This window comes from Daldinia childiae, assembly GCF_008694065.1.
Source record: "Daldinia childiae strain JS-1345 chromosome Unknown Scaffold2, whole genome shotgun sequence".
NCBI lineage: Eukaryota > Fungi > Ascomycota > Sordariomycetes > Xylariales > Hypoxylaceae > Daldinia > Daldinia childiae.
Window position 1 is genome coordinate 5977863 of NW_022984643.1, and position 19165 is coordinate 5997027.

The window sequence follows — 19165 nt, forward strand, 5'->3', positions numbered from 1 at the left end:
GCGTAACTTCGTCCGGCCCCTGCGTAAGTCCCCGACGGTGCACATGGGCACATGACAGCCTGTCGTCCTAGGGCTAAGACACGATTGGCATTTCTCGCGTGCCACGGAGACTAAGCCTGGCCAGGTACGAGATAGTTTTAGCAATTTCAGGTACGATCGGGACCTGAGTTAGGTACCTAGTGTAGGTAGGTACTGGAGATAAGTATTCTACAAGCTACAATCAAAGGCAGATGCGATGCCGAGGAAGAGTGTGATTCGAATCGAGACTCGAACGCCACTGTTCTCATAAAGGGCGCCACTTTGTTCGCGTGTGCCTTATCATTGTCTCGACTCCCCCTTTCTCAATATAACTTTCTACGATCGAGATTGAAAAGCAAGGGCAGCTAGATAGAAATATTGATCTACCCCCCCAATTATCGCCGCCGACGTTCGTTGTGGGAGACTGTGATCGAAATATTCTCCGTCCGATCTAAAAACATCGAAACCGCTGATTTTCATCGGACTTGCTCAACTCCCTCATCCATAAATATGTCTCACAACCTTTAGCGATCTAGAAAGTTCCTCGCTTTTTGCTACGGAGTATTGTGTCTAAGTCGCTGGTTGTTTGGCTTTTATGATGGTTACCTGCCTACCGTAGCGGCATTGTATGGGTTTCAGGAAGGATTCCGTACGTAGATTATCATATTACCCATAATAATGGTTAAAATGGGTAATATCATATTTTATAAAATTATAATTCTTTTGTAAAAAATCATTCCTTTCCTAGGAATGATTCCTTGGAACTGAAGGCTCTGATTGGTTGAAATAAGTGGGATTTGGGTCATGTGACCCCCAAAAACCTTAAAAATCAAAAAAGCTAGGATAGCTGGGACTCGAACCCCAGGCTCCTAGCCCCACCACAACACACCCCACCAATGCGGGAGTGTTTTGATTGAGCTAACAGCTAGTGGGTGGCCAGTCCACTAGTGCTGAAAGATTACCCGTTTTTGAACCTTATTAGCTACACTTTCATTTTTTTAATATTACAATAATAATTTATCCAATCAAGATTCTGATTCCCGTACAAGAAAAGATATCCGGTACAAAAATCATTCCACCCCCCAAATATCATATCTCAAAACCACATTTTGCCGGTATGGTACCTTAGGTTAGGCAGCTAGGTACCTGTCAGGAACTGTCTCGGTTCTCGCTACAGAATGGTAGACCGTGGCGTCTCACGGTTAGCGGGTTGTACACGTTACGGGTCTATTACTCCGGGACGCTATTATCAGACAGATCTAACTTGTGCCAGTGAATTAAATCCATGGACCGCGGTTAGTTGAGTGCATTTTTCAACTTCGAATTTGCTCGTGAGCGAGGCTTTTTGAGCCCTAATATTTACGCATTTCGGCCTAGTCTTCTAATCAATCTACAATTATCAAATAAGTGCCTATTATTATATTCAAACAGATGTTAATCTAATAATTTACCGTTTAGTTCGACGTATATGGATAATTCCTACTTAATTAAAAATCGAAAATTGCTAAAAGCTAACGATATGATCTGGCAAACTCGTAATTACAAATTTCGACATGACACAATCAGGCCTCTGAATAAATACATGCATTAGATTTCATTTAGATGTAAGAGTAACAAGTCAAAATACATCCTGTAAAGGCGCCGATGGACATCAAACCACGTCAAACCTTCAAAGCCAACTTCGACACATCGGCGCTCAACTCCCTCCCCTGAATCATCTCAGCCATAACTAAGCCCGTCCCCAAACTCATACTTATCCCCCACGGCCCATGTCCAGCCGCAACATACACTCCTCCCTCAGGACCCGGCCTCGTGCCAATGGAGGGTCCAAGATATTCATCCGGCACGCGACTCAAAATCGGCGTGCCGCGCTCTGTCACAGGACGGAAACATAGTCCCTCTCTCACAACTTTTACGTCATCTTCACCTAGTACCTCCTTCGCCGTCTGCCTCAGCGTATCGATACTCGATTTTGAGATTCTACCCTTCGAGTCCGTCGCTAAGTCCGGCAGCGGCTCAGTTGCAGAGTTCAGGCCCGCGATGTATATATGTCCGCCGATGCGCGACATGATCTCAGGCGAGTACCCCGGGCTGCTAGTTAGGAATAAGGCATGACAGCCGACGTTCTCATGTTCGCTTTTCCACTTAGGCGAAGTCACTACTAGAGAATGGCCTGCGAGGCTTAAAACCGGGAGCTTGAAGTTAGAAGTTGGGAATAGCGTCTTAAAGACCTCTGACGACCAAGCACCGGCCGCGATAACGACATTAGTGCAGGGGATATCCGTCTCAGTACTAGACTGTGTTTCCGCGACGCAGATACTGGAAAGCTCATCGCGCACGTCGGTCTGTATGGATATCGCCTTAGCGGGGTGATGTAAGTGCACGCCGGCGTCGATGCATTTCTGCAATAGGAACTGAGATAATTGCAACGGATCCCTGAATCTCACGATCAGAAACCTGTATATGAATTATACGTACCTCACGTGGATTACAGGAAACCCCAAGCTATAAACTTACACTTGCGCAACAGTACCCTCCTCACTTATAACCTCCACAGCATCGCCTTCCCCCTTTCTCAACCACGGTGGCGCCACGCCAGTCGACGGGCTCGCACTCGCAGCTTCTGCACGACTAGCGCCGTCGCGGACCCAAAGGTCGATTCTCTTCTTGGACCTGGTAGCTGGCGACAGGCTAATAGACGTACTCCGCGCATAACCCCATTTCTGCGCGCCGCCCTCTTTCCCAGCCAGCTTGCGATGTTCCTCGAAGCTTAATGCGCCAAGGTCAGCCGAGGCAGGCGAAAACCAATCCTTCGCCAGAAATCCACCTGCGTAACCGGAGGCCGAAGCGAACAGTTCGGGCGAGGGTTCGACGAGATGGATGCTTGATGCTGGTTGGTGCTTGGATAAATAGTAAGCGGTTGAAGTACCGATGATACCTGCACCTAGTATTACTGTCGTAGCCATGACACCAACATATCCTTCAATTCTTTCATGAACTAAAATTAATATTCATGAAGTCTGCAAAAGTAGATTCTAGACAGTTATATCAAGGCGATGCCAGATGTGTAATATACCTAGTATTACATATATATATATGTAGTTCAAAGGGTACTTGTATATGGAATGCATCAACATATGCATAATCTGATAGTGACGTCTGCCCCTCTCAACCCCGCCAGTAGCCGCAGTTCCGAGAAAGGAGACGAAGAAAAAAAATTGGACTAATAAAAAAAAAAATTGAGCAATATAGTTCATAGATAGTTCGGTAACCTTGTCTACCTATAAACTAGTGACATTTACTTGGAAATATGAATCAACAATAGAGAATCTCACTTACCTTACTATATATCTCCTCTCAAAGACCTTAAAGCCACCATGTCAAAAGTGTTTATTGTTACCGGTGCGAGCCGAGGTCTCGGCTTAGCTGTAGCACAAGCCTTAATCCAGGCCTCGCATAAGGTGTTTTTGGTTGCCAGAACTGAGAAGGATATGCAGACGTTGAAGGACCAACATTCATCGTCTGTCGATTTCATAGCAGCAGATCTAGCAGATCTTAAGGTGTGTCTAAACTTACCAATTCAGAATTGTTAGATTGTATCATTATGAAGGCAAATAGCTCACTTTCGCTCTAGGTTGCACCCAAAATCATCGAATCGGCGCTAAAAGCCTTTGGCAAGATTGATGGTATCGTTGTCAATCATGGCGTCATATCTCCTATCACAAAAATATCCGATTCAAGTGCTGAAGAATGGAGAAAAGCGTACGACATCAACGTATTCAGTGCTATAGCATTGGTATGTATGCCAGATGAGGCCGTGCTAGTGCTAGTATTAACTCTAATTACAGATTAAAGAAGCCATCCCCGAACTCCGAAAGTCAAAGGGACGGGTTATCTTTGTCTCTTCCGGAGCCGCGTTTGGCGCGTATGCGGGATGGGGCTCTTATGGTACCTCTAAGGCAGCCCTGAATCACTTTTGCAGGCATCTGGCTGTTGAGGAACCTTCCATTACTAGCATTGCTATTTCACCCGGGAAGCTTGATACTGATATGCAGAAAGAAATAAGAGACACGGGTAAGGCTGGGATGACACCAGAAGCTTATCAGAGCTTCGTCAATGAACATGAGAGCGGATTGTTGGTGGATCCTAAAAAGCCAGGCACTGTCATAGCCAAGCTGGTTAACAGTGCACCCGGAGATTTAAGCGGCAAGCATTTCAAGTACGTAATAGAAAAGACCCCGTCTGAGATACTAGAATACTAATGCGTATACAGCTGGAGCGCGACCGATCTTGCAGAGTTCCAGTAGGCCTAATAGCAAGGACAACCCGCGAGATAGGTACTAAGATTATATAGTAAGTTAGCTGAGATTAACTTTTTATTTGTACTAGAGAAAGAACAAGAAGATAGCTTCAGTCGAAAGATGAAAAGATTTGGTTGTTTCAACATTATGATTCAGGAGCACGTTAAATCATCATAAGCAGTTACGTTAAAAAATATTTAGAGGTTTACCATACCTTACAAGAATTATATTTCGGGTTCTATAACCGGTTCAACGATATAAAACCCACGTCCATCTTGGTACTATATAATGATCAAATTAGCCCCCCGTCCTTCAGCTAATGCAATTCTTTCATTATACAGCGGGAGTGTGGTCGGTCAGGTAATAATAGGGTCCGTCATGTAGAATCGGTATTTGATAGTACTTTTATTATTTGGCATCATTCGGAGAAGCTATGGGATAGTTGGTATGCGTGCATGTATATACCTTTTTTATAAAATCAATGCAACCTGCAAGTCCACTGTTAGTAGATGAAAACAGAAAAATGTCTTGTACATAAAATGTGAATAGAATAAACTCAGATATGTCGTTTGGCTAGACGTGTCAATCACCATATTGCCATTAGGCTATAGTAAGACTGGGGCGACAACGTATTCATCATAGAAAGGGTGATACATGATGTTCCAGAAAAACGTACCTTATAGGATGCAATATATAGATTGCTGCTACTTAGTAGCTTAGCAAGACAAAGAAAACCTCTAGCAGAATACTTTAGGAGGCATCGTAAGCAAGTATACCACGAAAGATGCTGTTAAAAATGGTAGAATGTTGATATTCTTGGGAAGAAATTAAAATGAAAATTTGAAGAAAAAAAGAATTTATGGGGAGGTAGATAAAAAATAAAGTGGAACTTAACGCCACCGTGGTTTTCTTCCATCAGCCACAGTACCCACCGGTGTGCCGGCTGTCTAAGGTTGCAGTTTCGATACAAAACATCGCTGCATCCTCTTAACGAAGGTGTAAGGTAGTTTGCCTTGCGTTTCTTACTCTTATTTATCTCGTCCACAAACCTCTTTAAACTTTCACATTATTTCTTACATTTTGATCCAAGTCTAAATCAAACTAGGGAATACAAGATCGAAATTGCCGCGAAGCAGATATTGTCAATCATTTCTCACGACCCCCCCACTTTCCCTTCAACCCATCTTCAATATGTCGGATCATGAGTACGGCGGTAAGTTCGTTATATCTATTTTAGTCTTATGATTCCAAGTCATTTACGACCTCGCAATGAAATAAACGCAAACTGCCCTGGCCGTAAACTCCCCGAATGGGACGATGAATGAAGCAAACTTTATTCATTGTGATTCAGGACAATGACGAACTGTATCACTGACCCAATATGCATCTGAACTGTTCGAGGCTTGAACCATTTCTTAGTCTACCAAGCGGATGGCTACTACCACAACAATAGGAAATAAATTCAATAATAAATTCAATGACTCCTATCATGGTCACGCGTATTACTGTATCAAACAGAAGCTCAATATCCTGGTTGATGTCTTTTCGTTACATATATCGCTGCCTATCTATCCCTCCCAGAAGAAGGTAGGACCTATATTGTAGACATATCATCGACTTCTACTTCAAATCCAACATTTATCGCCAATATACAACTTTATTTCAATCCACGGGATGGGACGCCCTAAGAAAGACACTTCCTGGGAGTTTTCGAGCCATTTTGGTACTGACATAAAGCCACGTTTATATTTCTTTGTTCCATTCTTGGCCCTTCTTAGCCTTCTTTCATTTACAAAGCTTCAGACTGATAACTAACAACTCTTTAGGCAGCGATGATCTTTCCCTCCCCAAAGGTACGTGGTAAACCTCTTACTTGTTTTCGCCACTGGTTTATTTGTATACTAATGGAATGCAGCGACTGTCCAGAAGATAGTCACCGAAATTCTACCTGCATCGAGCGGTCTCTCCTTTGCCAAGGAAGCTCGGGATCTGCTTATCGAATGTTGCGTGGAGTTCATCACTCTGGTATCTTCGGAAGCTAACGAGATCTCCGAGAAGGAGGCGAAGAAAACAATCGCATGCGACCATATCACCAAGGCACTAGAGACCCTAGGGTTTGAGGACTATATCCCCGCCGTTCTTGAGGCTGCGGCACAGCACAAAGAGACACAGAAGGTTTGATAACCCCTTAACTCTTCCTACTATGGTCCAAGCTCTAACTATCACAGGTCCGGGAGAAGCGTGGAAATAAATTGGAAGACAGTGGGATGACTCTAGCGCAACTGGAGGAGATCCAAAAGAAGGCATTTGAAGAAGCCGCCAAGCGATACAATTAAGCCTTCTGGCAGGGCTCTGGCGCATTCATCTAGAAACTCCGGTGTTTATTAGGGTAGGAATTACCTCTTTGTCGGCTCGGCTAGATACCCGGTTATCACATCCCCGACATAATGACGATAGGAGACGAGGCATCTCATGGCGTTGATTTGAGGAAATGCGGAATACTTATTTATGATATTGGCGTCAAATACGGTTACAGCTTGGTAGAAATAAATACAAGGAAATATTAATTTGTAACCTGCTCTTTGCTACCTATTATCTTCGTATCGTGAGTAGGTATTATCAGACGCCGCGGCCTATACCCCTTTCTTTAGCATGATCGGTTTCTTTACTTGCTGATTCGACAGCTAGGCTGAATCACCTTTATAACTCCGAATACCCCTTTATTATATTTCGAAATTGGCTTGTACCTACGAGGTATGGGTACTTACCTAAGGCGCTTAGGATGCCTTACCCGAGCTGTAAACACGAAGCTCATAGTGCTCATCGACGTTGCACAGAGTAAGATTTAGAGATATATATGTACGCAACAGTCTATATTCTCCTTTCAAATCCGAAAAGACATCTTAATCTTGAGCTTATAATTCAAAGGTTTAGACAATCCATTTCAGTACTCTGATGATCCCCTCTGTTTGCATAAGGATGCGAGCATGGAAACGCCTAACGTGAAGGCTACCAATCGGTGACGGCAACGTTGCTTTAGATGTAGGCGTCTAAGCCAGGAAAGTAGGCTCTGGTATTGCTAAGCCACAACGACTTTATCTGTCTGTCTTTGCTGTCCGGGTCAGCCTGCATATCGGCAAGAGGCAATTGGTGTAATAAACTCCAAATCCGCCCACCTCCCCATTGTCTTCCAACTTCATCTATTCCGTATCAGCTAAGTTGAAATAAGAATATTCAACATAGCAACATGGATGTGATTTCAGCAATCGCAAGCTTCATTGCGATCGGACAAGCACTTGCGGCTACGCCAAAGATCATCGATATATTGAAATCTTTCTTCGGGGCCAAGCATGAGACGATTCAGCTAACGAATGAGGTCAGTTCTACCACCCCTTCAGAGCACTCGCAGTAACTCTCGCTAAAATCTTCAGCTAATCCTATTGAATGAGTTTGGGATTCGCATAAGAGAGGGGATCCAGGATTTACCAAATGACCCGAGATTTCAAATACCCCAACGCGCTTTACTATCGATGATTGAGGCCAACACGGCATCAATTATATCGCAACTCGAAGAGCTTTGCCGAAAATGTCGACAAGAGGTGAAAGGAAATGGCCCTATTAAAATCTCCAAGGTGAAGTGGCTCTGGTATAGATCAAAGATTATTTCACTGAGCAAAAGGGCAACAATGAACCGTGAATACTTACATACAATTCTCGATAGCGCATCTTTCTTTGCGTCGACGTATGTCTAATATCATCCTTACTTCCAGAGCTTAGTATTATGCTGATAATGCTCAAGGTCTAATGGAAGGATGCTCTTGGATATTCATACAATAGTAACAACTCAAGTACAGCAAACAACCCTCGCTCTGCCTCCACGCCAGTCAATCGGCCAAGGACATAATGATGATGAAAGTACTTCTCACATTATTACCGACGGTGATAGCACCGAGGCGATAGCCAGTAGCATTGATACTACTATAACACAGGAAATTTCGCAACTCACTTTATCAAACATGTCTAGAGAGGGTTCGCTATATATGAACGACAGCGGGGAAGCGATCCAGAATCATGAGCCAATAGTACAAATCACGGCTGCGTTACGAAGAGCCTGCACCAAAGATTGTGCATGCCAATGCCACTCTTCTATTTCCCGAACCCGATTGTACCCTGCCACCTCGGTCATTTATGGATGGCTTCAGTCTGTTTATAATGGTGCCCCACGACTCGGTGCGCAGAGTTGTGATGTGCATACCTGTCGACGGGCTCGCTCACCTCGTCATTTCAACTTACGCGTTCCTCTCTTCTTCTGCTCTCGGGCACTCGATGCGACTTTATCCTTTAGTAGCATTACCGGTGCCAGCGCTTCCCTCCACCTACGTGTCCCGCGCATTCTTTCGAACCACAGACATTTTAATTTTCACGTACTTAATAATAACATTGAAGGGCTCTGTTGGGAGATATCTTATGGCGGCTTATCTCCTCTTGACCGAATTAGTGGTAACAGTATTTTATATGTAAGGCGGCCCTTCCTCGTAAAAAACGATGCACAATAATAATATGTACTAGAACCTTTTAGTTTGGCAAATGTACGGTCCAATACCAACCATCTTAAACGGTACGAGATCAATTGTTAGGGGCACTGATACCGGAAAGTAAGCGTTTTGAAGCCCTATTTAGCAGATAGATTTGTTCGCATGTTCTTACCGAATTGTAGACAAGCAGCAATGATGGCTAGATATTTAATGGACTTCAAAGGCCCAGACAATAGACAGCAGGTCATCCTACGAGAAGTCATTGCACTTGATGACGAAAGTGTGTATGATTCCTGGCCAGTTCATGAGGCTATACGAACCGGCGGTGATTTAATCGAGGCTTTAAAGGAATCACCGGAAGATATCAATATACTTGATCACGCTGGAAACACCCCTCTACATCTTGCCGTGTTAAACTACGACGATGCGGCGATGCAAATTTTAATATCCCATGGTGCAAACATGAATTCTGTTGATATATTCAGCGATACACCGTTGATATCAGCAGCAAGATATTTAAAATACGATCAAGTTCGGGCTTTGATCGATAGCGGGTGTGATATAAATTTGGTTGATGATTTTCATCAATCGGCTCTCTACTATGCGATAGCATCTTCATCAAAAGGATCAGCAAATCTTGCCAGTATTCTCCTATATCACGGTGCTAGCACTTTTAATTATGAGGGGAATGCATTGCACTGGCTTGCGGTGATTCATGACGCGGCTGATATGGAGGAGAAGTTTAATCTGCTTATCAGTGCTGGGGTAAACGTCGAAGAGAAAAATATTTATCACCGTACAGTTCTGATGGAGGCGTTTTATTATAGAAACGGACATATGCTTCGCTTACTAGTTGGTGCTGGCTATAGGTTCGATGAATTCCAAAGTAACGAGAACGCCTTGATACAAGCTGCGTGGGATGGTTATGCAGAAAGTATCGACATCCTGGAACAAACCGAGTTCACAGCAGACGTGCGTATGCAGGATGAAGATGGATGGACACCGTTAGAAATATTTGAATTGAGGATGAGAGCTGATCCGGTGAAATATGCAATCCACCCTCTTCTAGAAGGCGATATCGAATCATTTTGGAAGTTGCTCCAGGGTGTCAGGGACCGCTACCTAACCGCCGAGATTCAGACCTTGAAAAAGGTCATCACGCATATCGAGGCCGAGGAAACTGAACTTGCGCGCGAGACTCTCCAATCCGTTATACAGGAAAAGATAGGTTGGAATATTCCAGCTGAGTACAGGACCTTCCGAGCCATCGACGTCCAGATAAAGGAGGGGATGACAGAGGCTGCTATTGAATCTCTGGAGGAATTCATTGAGGTTTCTGAGGAGAGGATTGGCTCGCACCCTAAAGACAATGACTATTTCTACGAACCTGTTGATGAAGAGGGACTAGTGATCCAAGACGCGTACTAGCTGACAAGTCTTGCACATGAGAGATCCTGCATCTGGTGGTATACGCTCATCGTTGAAGGATGCTAGCGAACGGAGAAAGAGGAATCTATATAGGGGTTAGTTCGATCTTTACTTATTCACGGATCATGATTATTTCCTCATGTTTTCTTATCCTATGCTCAAGCAGTATACCGATCTACCTTATTCAATACAGGTACCTATGACGTCTTACTTCGACCATGATTAGGGTTCCCGAGGTATTTATGCGATATCGTCACTTACCTCGCCTTCATATCTACATCCCCTATTTATATTTAAGTCTTCTAGAATGTTACCAAGGCCGTAGATAGAGTCTGCTATATACATGTGTGTGCGTGCGTATGCAGACGTGTATTCGAAGTAAGTACCTAATTCAGAGCCATGAATACCGACCCTACACTACGGTACACAGCATACACACATACACTCAGTAATCATCACAAACAAGTCAAATAGCAACAGCAGAAGTTATAGTCATAAATCGTAATCAATTTCCGTACCTTACTCAACAGCAGTCTAGATACAGCATATAGACATAAAAAAAGATAATAATAATACCATTCAATCATCATCCTCATCTCCATTCCCCTACACGCAAAGAAAACAACAGACCAAATTACCTCCGCCATCTGCCTGTCCTGCTTATACCTCAAATCGTCTTCATAACCCCGTGACTTCATCTTCATGATAGGTACCGAAAAAAAAGGAGGTATGGAATAAAAAAAATAAAAAGGTAACATATGCTGCGATCAACTCTGCCTTTGGGACTAGTACCACTGTCGTGAGGTATATATAATGTTTTATATGATGCGCTGTCGGCGAAGATGATGTTTAAGATTGTCGCCGTGGTATCTGCCTCATTTCGTGTTTGGAGAGTGATGTTCTCGATGGCGTTGGTGTTATCATTTATTTCGCCACTACGGTCTACTGTTCTCGCCTGAAAGCTAAAAGTCGAGAAAACCCAACTATAAGCACGAGGTAGACACGCCTAATCATAGGATATAGAATAATCCGTGTCATGAGTAGTGATTTAACGGGCATACCCGCGGTGCGACGGGCGATCATACACAACCTCACGCTCAACGATGCGCTCGTCATCGACAGTATCCCAGTTCAAGGAATGTCGATGACGATGTCGTCGGTCCCAATCGCGGCTCCACTGAGCCTCTTCGGCTCTGCGTCGCTTAGCGCGGCGGATGTCGTCAGACAAGTTCACGAGTTCAAGGACGTCCTCCTATTGAAACATTGTGTTAACATGCTGATCTTAAAAAAAAAAAAAGGTGCGACGTGTGACGCGGTGCCACAGAAACGAGAATGAGACTTACATAGCGTAGGTACTGCATAACGTAGAAGAACCACTCTGTCTCCTCATACTCGTACCCCATCCGTTCGATAGCTTCACGAAGCACGAGATCCTTAGTAATCTCGGTCCACATCTCGCTACGCTTTCGAGGTGGCGCTCTATCACCATCACGGATCGAAATCCGTCGGTCTTGGATCTCCTCAACTTCAACGTCTCGGTCGCGCGATCTCTCTCGCTTGTCGTATACTTGTATGCTGAGCCGATCTCGTTCACGTGATGGCTCGCGTTCCCGAAAAGATTCCCGAATCGTTTCTCGAATTGGTTCACTTACGGCGCTGATAGGTGTTCCCTCCCGATCAGGGATGAACTTAGACCGTCTCACACCGCTGTAGCGCTGCCAGGTCACTTCGGCGGCGGCGCCTCCGGCACCATCCATTTTCACGCGCTCAGTGCCGGGTGGCACATCGACGATTGTCCAGTCTTTAGTAGCGCCGTTCCATGCCTCTCCCATACGACCCCGTGAATCGATCTTATCGGTGATATATTCAGCTTCATCTTCATAGTCTGGTCTTGGGGGTGGTGCAGCAGAGTGAGCTCTTCGTCGAGAGTCTACACGAAGGATGTCGTGGTCTCTCTCAATTACTAAGTCGTCCTCATCGTAGTAAGTTGGTTGCCTGCGCGGACGAGGGCGCTCGACACGCGGGCGAGATCGCGACCGAGTTCGTTCGCGGATGTCAACATCTGTTTCATTACGGCGGATATCAATATCGATATCTATGTCCCGCTCTCTAGTTTGAGGCGGTGCAGTACGCGGGGGTGGGGGTGGAGTCGGAGGTTTAGCCCGTATGAGACCTATTCGAATATTAGAATGGGACCGTCTTAAGTTATATGTTTCATAAATAGGTAAAACTTACCGTGGTCAATGTCACGATAGTGCGTGATGACCTCACGCTCGATTGTAGGACCTCGGATGACTGCTGGTGGGGGAGGTGGAGGCGGAGGTGAAGGACTAGGTGAGGGAGCACGTTCCTTTTCACGTTCAATTCGTAGGTGAATGAGATCTCGATCCCGTTCCCGCTCTGGAGTTGGTGACCTTTCCCGTCGTCTTTCAATTGTGCGTGATTCTACTCGCACGGCGGTGGGAGGTGGAGATGGTGATCGTTCGATAAATCTAGGCCGACGCTCCGGAGGCATCGAAGGAGCCCGCTCACGGTCCCTCTCAACAATGCGCTCCCGGTAGTGAATAGGACTAGGGCTGCGAGGACGTCGCCGGTCAACTGTCTCAACTTCACGCTGACGCAGGACTAGCGGTCCAGCTTCTGTCCTTCTAACATCTTCTCTAAGAAATGCAGGAGTGCGGTCATTTCGCTCTCGTTCCCGGTCTTGGACTTGAATATTTATGTCTTCATACTCCCTCACGGGTGCTCTGCGTGGTGGGCTGCGACGTCGCGGTAAGGACTCGAAGTCATCATCCCGAGCCGGTGCCCTCCGCGGCGGACCGGACTCATAATATCTGTCGTCCACATCGGACCGACTAGTTCTATAAGACATCTCCTCAAGCCTTAAGCCTAAAAATAAACTTTGCTTCTCAAAGAGATCGTCTATGGAGTAGATGAAGAGTTGAGTTTATCAATTGGTGGTAGTGGTGGTGGTGGTGGTGGTGGTGGTGAAAGATTCACCGCTGAGGTGCGTCACTCTGCGACGGTAGCGGGGTAGAAGAGGAACCTCAATAGCTGTAGACTGATACGGAAATGATCAACACCAAGAATACTGTAGGCTGCGTGCCGCGGTATTTCGACCTGAAATCTCCTGAAGTATTAACTCCCTAGCAGAATAGCTTGATGGTTTAACAGTAGTTGGAAGAAGTAAAAAAAGTTCAGTATGAGTTATTAGAGCTGAAGGTTGTCAGAAGGACCTCAAGCTGGGGGGGGTCACAAGATTTGTAGGCCAGGATTTGTGCCGTTTGCTTGTACTATAAACTAGCTAATAAGGCCTCATCGGATTGGGTGTCAATGGTGTCAAAGCAGTGATACAAAACTGACAGGTTCGCGGAGAAAAATACCAGATGTCGTCGCAAGTTAAAAGTGTAATTCTGGACTGGAGAGAAGCTAAGGGAAGACAAACGTCGTCATACCACAGCAGCTGGGAGACCCGATACTAATAAAGCATACGAAAAGTAGCAGGGGGGTTCGCTTGGAGCGGTGGACGGGAATCAAGGAAGGCTAGGGCTGTTAAGCTAAGCTAAGCTCCTCACGTCCTGACGATACTACGTCCGGTACGAGGAAAGAGAGTGGAGGGGGAATGGGGGGGCAGCGGGTAGAAGAGAAGAATGTCACGGAATCAGGCAAAGAACCTATGCAGGTAACCATCAATAAAAAAAATAGAAATATAGATTCAGATTGTGGCTTGGCTTTTTTGGCTATGGCTATGGTCTCCCCCCTCGTCCTAAGATGTCTTAGGTCCTTGAAATGTCTCGAATGTCTTGAGATTCTGCGTGAACCTATGCCGCTTACTCAACTCAGCAGATCGCTGCAGGCTGAGCGTGACGGATGCCCTCGTGAGACAGCAAGGCCATGCTAGTATGCCATGCTAGTATGTGAGACAAGCAAACGGCCATACGCTGTTGGGCAGCCAAATGAGCAGGCTGCGCATCCAGGCCAGTAGCGTATGCAATATCGACCATGCGATAGACCAGGGCATAACCACGCGCCACCTTTGCTCACGATACCTCTTTGGTTAATAGGTAGGTAATTCATGTTGCGCTGCGTCAGAAATGCCGAATACTCTCCTCACCAATTTTTACATAGTATGGCCAGTTATTACTTCTTCTTTCAGTATCGAAAGAAATCGAATGCATCATACATAACATCGGGTTGCATATTGTATATGCCAAGTCGCAGTTGAGTGGTTGGAGAGGTTGGTAGATGGGCATTCGGATAGGTGCAGAGAAGCCTGAAGGAACCTGAAGTAGGAAGAAAAATGGTGGGGTCGAAACCAGTGGGGAGGACGCTGACGCAATGATGCAGTGGTTGCAGTTGCAGCATTAATGCTTTTCCCTGTCTTTTGCCTACCTAGCCGCTCCTGTTTTTTTCGTAAGGCCTCCGTAGATGTCCACGCTCGGACCATAACGTGATATGCCCTATTTATGTAACTTCGTACAGATTTCGCAGAATGTACATTAAATATGTACATATTTTACCTAATAAGATAGATGTACCTAAATACATGTATAGGTAGGTACCTAATAATGCGCTTAGATAATGTCGACCATATAATTCGTTATGAAGATGGCGGAAATCACGGGATTCTAATTCGACAATTCCAAGAAGACAAAATGCGTCTTGTTCAAAACATCTGCAAGGGATTTCTGGACTATGGCACTATTGGATATTTATTACTGTCTCCATATAACCAGGAACTTCCTTATAACAGTCAGTTATACATGATGATCTAGCTATTGGGCATCAAACAACCTAAGATGGCGTGTCGCTCTCAGGAACCCTGCGTCAGGATACCCCTGATATCGACGAACTCATCTCGGTTCCAGATCTCATAGGACACAGGGAGCCTTCTAGGAGGTTCGCCATAATTTTTGGAAGATCTCATGACCAATTGAACTTCGAAATTGGTTCGCCTAAGCTGATCCGCAGATCAAGGTTACCGGGCCGTGCCGGATACCGTTGAGTTTCTTGAATCTGGACTATCTAATCTACTCGAAGGTTTTCCATTGACACGATATTTCATTCTACATAGTGAGGTTTTACTTCGTCAAGAATTCTTACGAATGGCCATCCTATCTTAGCTGTTTTCACTTGGCGGATATGTAAGTAGCTAATCTATACTAAGACGCAAAGGAACTAGGTTAAAGGCTTTCATCAACTACTACTAAAATAGAGGGTTATAGCTCGTGACTCACTTAGTTAAGCTAGACCGTTTAGCGGCCTCGAAAACACATAAACAAGACTTCTTCATGAATAATCTGCTCGTTTATACAAATAGAATAATTATTATGACTTAACATTCTTTAATTATATACATTATAATAGCGTATATATACTGAATAGGCACAGCTCTTTACCATGCTGCTTATGCTTAGACATATCCGCTTAACGCTAGAAGTCCGCCTTTAAGTTTGAAGTATCGACATATAAAACCGAGATAACCAAAATGCAAATACCTCCCGTCTTTTTCCCGAACCGTCCCATTTTCTATATGAGCGCGCATGTATCTAGCTCATTACTAGATTACTTTAGATCATGGTACTTCTTTGTAATGTCCCTCGCCCATTAACTCAACGGGTTTCGTATCCCCCGGCATCTCTTGCGGATGTTGTTGGTAGTAATGTTGTTGCTGTTGTTGTTGTTGGTAGTGTGCTCCATTATCCCCAGTTGGCGGAGTATACATCCATCCCCCATCTTGCGTGAACCCTGCCTGTTGCGGATACCCTGCTGTTGTCGCGGTAGGTTGTGCGTACCCATCCGAGGTCATAGCATAACCCATCTGCGATGGGTAAGCAACCCCTTGTTGTGGCTGCTGTCCATATCCAGGTTGAAGCGGCTGAGCCTGTGGGTATCCTCCATAAGTCTGTGGTGCACCGTACACGTACCCGTCGGCACCAACCGCCGTTTGAGCCCCAGCCTGCGTCCCATCAGGACCGTACGCTGGTCCTGGTCCCGCATATCCATTTTCCGGCTTATATTGATCTCTTCTCACCGCCGCCATCGCCGCCGCAGCTGCCTCGTCGATTCTCCGCTGTCTCCGGCGTAAAAGCCATAATACAAATGGTGTGCCCGCAAGCGCGATAATGCCTAGCGTTACGCCAATGCTAATCCCTGCTTTCGCACCGTCACTTAAACCCCCATTATCTTCATCTGATGGCGATGTAGTTGTCGCCGCTGGTGCTTGTGCTGTAGTAGTTTGGCTTGTGTTGGTGTTAGGTAGCACGGTGGATGGCTGCCACTTCCCGTGGTCGCCGTTGACCTCGACCATACGGCCGCCGCTCATGTAGTACAAACGGGTGGTACGGCTCCCGGTGTCGCTTGCGATGCCGATCGGGGCACCGGCCGCATCGGCTACGGGCCAAGATTTATCCTCGTCATCTGGGCGCGGGGCTATACTCCAGGTGCTGTTACCATCGCTGTTACTAACTTGGTATAATTTCTTATCAGTGCCGATGTAGAAAATGCTACGCGTATTCTTGTTGTTGATGGTTACGGCGAGGGCAGATGCGTTACCATCCCAAGCTGGGAGGCTAAAGCTCGGGCTATTGGAACTGAGCTTGAGGTCGGACGCCTTTGTTGCGTTGGTTGAATGGTTCCCCGTTTGTGTTAATGACTGTGGAAAGGTTGCTGAAAATTCATAATTAGCGCTATGGTTGAATAAATCTTGAGGGTAGTCTCACATATATGCCACATGTCACCACCATCGAATTTTGACACTCCCATATTTTCGGCATCTCTAGGCCTCACAACTGAGATATTGCTGCCGGAGAAAGTAGACCCAATAGCCTGGGAAGAGGCTGCATCATGGGAGATTACACCATAATAAGACCATGTCGTACTAGGTGTGTATCCGATTGCGTGAAGAGTCCCTTCGAGGTCATTGTAATATACTCGGTATCCTTCCGTTGATCCAAGCAGCACCGCTGATAACCCCGAGTTTGGCGCTACTTTAGGAGCTCCTCCGGAGACAACATACTCGCCCGCATTTTCCCAATGTCCCGTGTTCCAATCGCATTTCAGAAGCGCATTGACAATCTGATCGTTATTATCCATGTAGAAAATCGATGCCTGTTGGCTGGCGTCAGCGAAACTCTCACTTTGGTCTGACCGGCTCCACTTCGCCCATTTCGCAATGGTGAGAATATCTCAGCTTTTACTTACTCGAGCGGTTTCGCCATCCATCCACCCAGTTGCGGACAGCCCCGTTTTGTTTTTCGGCTGGTGGTCTTTGAAGGGAGCTATGAGCGCCTTGTCTTCTGGAAATATTGGTGTATAGTTGCCGTTACAGAGACTATATCGTATACCGCCAGTATCATCGTCCTGCATAATAAAGCTGGGAGCTCTTGTATTCCACCACGCTGCAATGGAGCCACATGACACTTGTCCCGCAAGCAGCCATATTGATAGATAAATGAGGGATGTGAATTTTGCAGCCATTGTCGTAAAGGAGCGCGTAGGCTCGTCGGGATCCGCTTAGGTTATGATATGTCGAGAGAAAGCTAGCATGTGATAATCATAGCCATTATCGTGCTAATACCCAAGTACAGACGATAGAAGTAGGATAAAACTTAAGCAATCACAAACCACATAAAACAAATAGAAGTAGCTAAAGAGAGGAAAAGATAAAAATGAGATGAGAAAAGAGAGAAAATTATGAGAAATAGGACTGATGAGATCTAACCTAGGTATCAAGTCGTATCTGGTAAGCCACTAACCTAAGTGTGTAGATGATATATATGCAGGGATAAAATACACCCCAATTGATCGATTAGGGTGAAGCCTGGAACAAGTAATCCTGATCTACCAACGCTTTCATTCACTACTCCTTCGGACCTGGGGTCTGGAGAGGGCGTTGCAACGGGAAGGATTCAGGGTTAGTAGCATACCTACTTTTCGATCGACAATTGGCAATACTAGCCTAGACCGGCTTAATGAATCGGGTAGGTGAGATAATACGTAGTTACATCGTATGTCTAGACCATTACATAGGTAGCTTGGCTTCTTCTAAGAACTAATTGTAAGCTCTAATACCTAGGTAGGAGGTAGTAACTTGGAAGGGAATATATGATTTGACTGAATATAACTATGTGCTTAGCATTAGGTAGTTAAATTGTTGATGCAACGATATATTAGTTACCTAGGTAATTATATAGCGTTGTCAAGGTAAAGTTGTCTCTTGGGGGCTACAAGATGCTTCGAACCATGGGTACATAGTAACAGCGAAGTTTACCGCAGGTAGTATTTTATATAAATTAGCGGGTGGCACAGCCTGTGGCCAATTGAGTACTTTATAATAAAAGGACTGAAGCTGCACGAGCTGTTAGACCTGTCTTAAACTAGGAGGCAATAAGTTATAAAAAACACTCGTATGTTGGAAGTGGTTGGAGGCTAAACTGGCAGGTTTAAAGTCGCATTCTTCTTTTTTCGACGCGTCTTCGTTTATAGATCTGACGTCGTAGGTAGTATTTTCGGGTTGAGACGAACTTGGTAGCAGGGGGACTTTTCATCCGATTGCAACTTAAAGCATGTGAAATTCCGAGTCGGAGTCCAGCAATCGAATACAAAAATTCAATTACCATAGTTATTCATTTTCATACATTCGCAACGCATAGTTGGAATTAGATATATATCCTTACTTCCGTCATTTCGAAATGTTAATTTCTTTTCTTACAAAACTCATAAGACATAAGTCCCGTTAGTTCTGGAAAAGGTAAGTACAAGATACAGTGAATTTCCAGGAATAGCAGCTGCTGGCGTTTGAAAATCGAGAAAAGGCACGTGCCCTCGGCCGGGCATTCCGAGACACGCCGGGTTCTCCTTCCTAATTCTGAGACGGTGTGG

General features: G+C 45.2%; 5 protein-coding genes across 5 annotated transcripts; 3 read left to right on the plus strand and 2 right to left on the minus strand.

The window, feature by feature from the left end:
• Positions 1-1679: 1679 nt before the first annotated feature.
• Positions 1680-2984, minus strand: GL218_02462 (putative oxidoreductase C1F5.03c; the record flags this gene model as incomplete). Its single annotated transcript, XM_033578981.1, has 2 exons — positions 1680-2454; positions 2536-2984. The coding sequence occupies 2 exons, from the start codon at positions 2982-2984 to the stop codon at positions 1680-1682; spliced, it is 1224 nt and encodes a 407-aa protein (XP_033437954.1).
• A 411-nt stretch (positions 2985-3395) lies between these two features.
• Positions 3396-4325, plus strand: GL218_02463 (Benzil reductase ((S)-benzoin forming) IRC24; the record flags this gene model as incomplete). Its single annotated transcript, XM_033578982.1, has 4 exons — positions 3396-3578; positions 3653-3814; positions 3867-4237; positions 4292-4325. The coding sequence occupies 4 exons, from the start codon at positions 3396-3398 to the stop codon at positions 4323-4325; spliced, it is 750 nt and encodes a 249-aa protein (XP_033437955.1).
• Positions 4326-5510: 1185 nt separating this feature from the next.
• GL218_02464 (Negative cofactor 2 complex subunit beta) lies at positions 5511-6655 on the plus strand (the record flags this gene model as incomplete). Its single annotated transcript, XM_033578983.1, has 4 exons — positions 5511-5532; positions 6146-6172; positions 6235-6494; positions 6548-6655. 4 exons carry the CDS (start codon positions 5511-5513, stop codon positions 6653-6655), a joined length of 417 nt encoding a protein of 138 aa, XP_033437948.1.
• Positions 6656-9046: 2391 nt separating this feature from the next.
• On the plus strand, positions 9047-10282 carry GL218_02465 (Serine/threonine-protein phosphatase 6 regulatory ankyrin repeat subunit C; the record flags this gene model as incomplete). Its single annotated transcript, XM_033578984.1, has 1 exon — positions 9047-10282. The coding sequence occupies one exon, from the start codon at positions 9047-9049 to the stop codon at positions 10280-10282; it is 1236 nt and encodes a 411-aa protein (XP_033437949.1).
• A 1048-nt stretch (positions 10283-11330) lies between these two features.
• On the minus strand, positions 11331-17761 carry GL218_02466 (putative glutamic acid rich protein; the record flags this gene model as incomplete). Its single annotated transcript, XM_033578985.1, has 6 exons — positions 11331-11534; positions 11626-12455; positions 12518-13137; positions 16078-16951; positions 17005-17392; positions 17486-17761. 6 exons carry the CDS (start codon positions 17759-17761, stop codon positions 11331-11333), a joined length of 3192 nt encoding a protein of 1063 aa, XP_033437950.1.
• Between the last annotated feature and the right edge of the window lie 1404 nt (positions 17762-19165).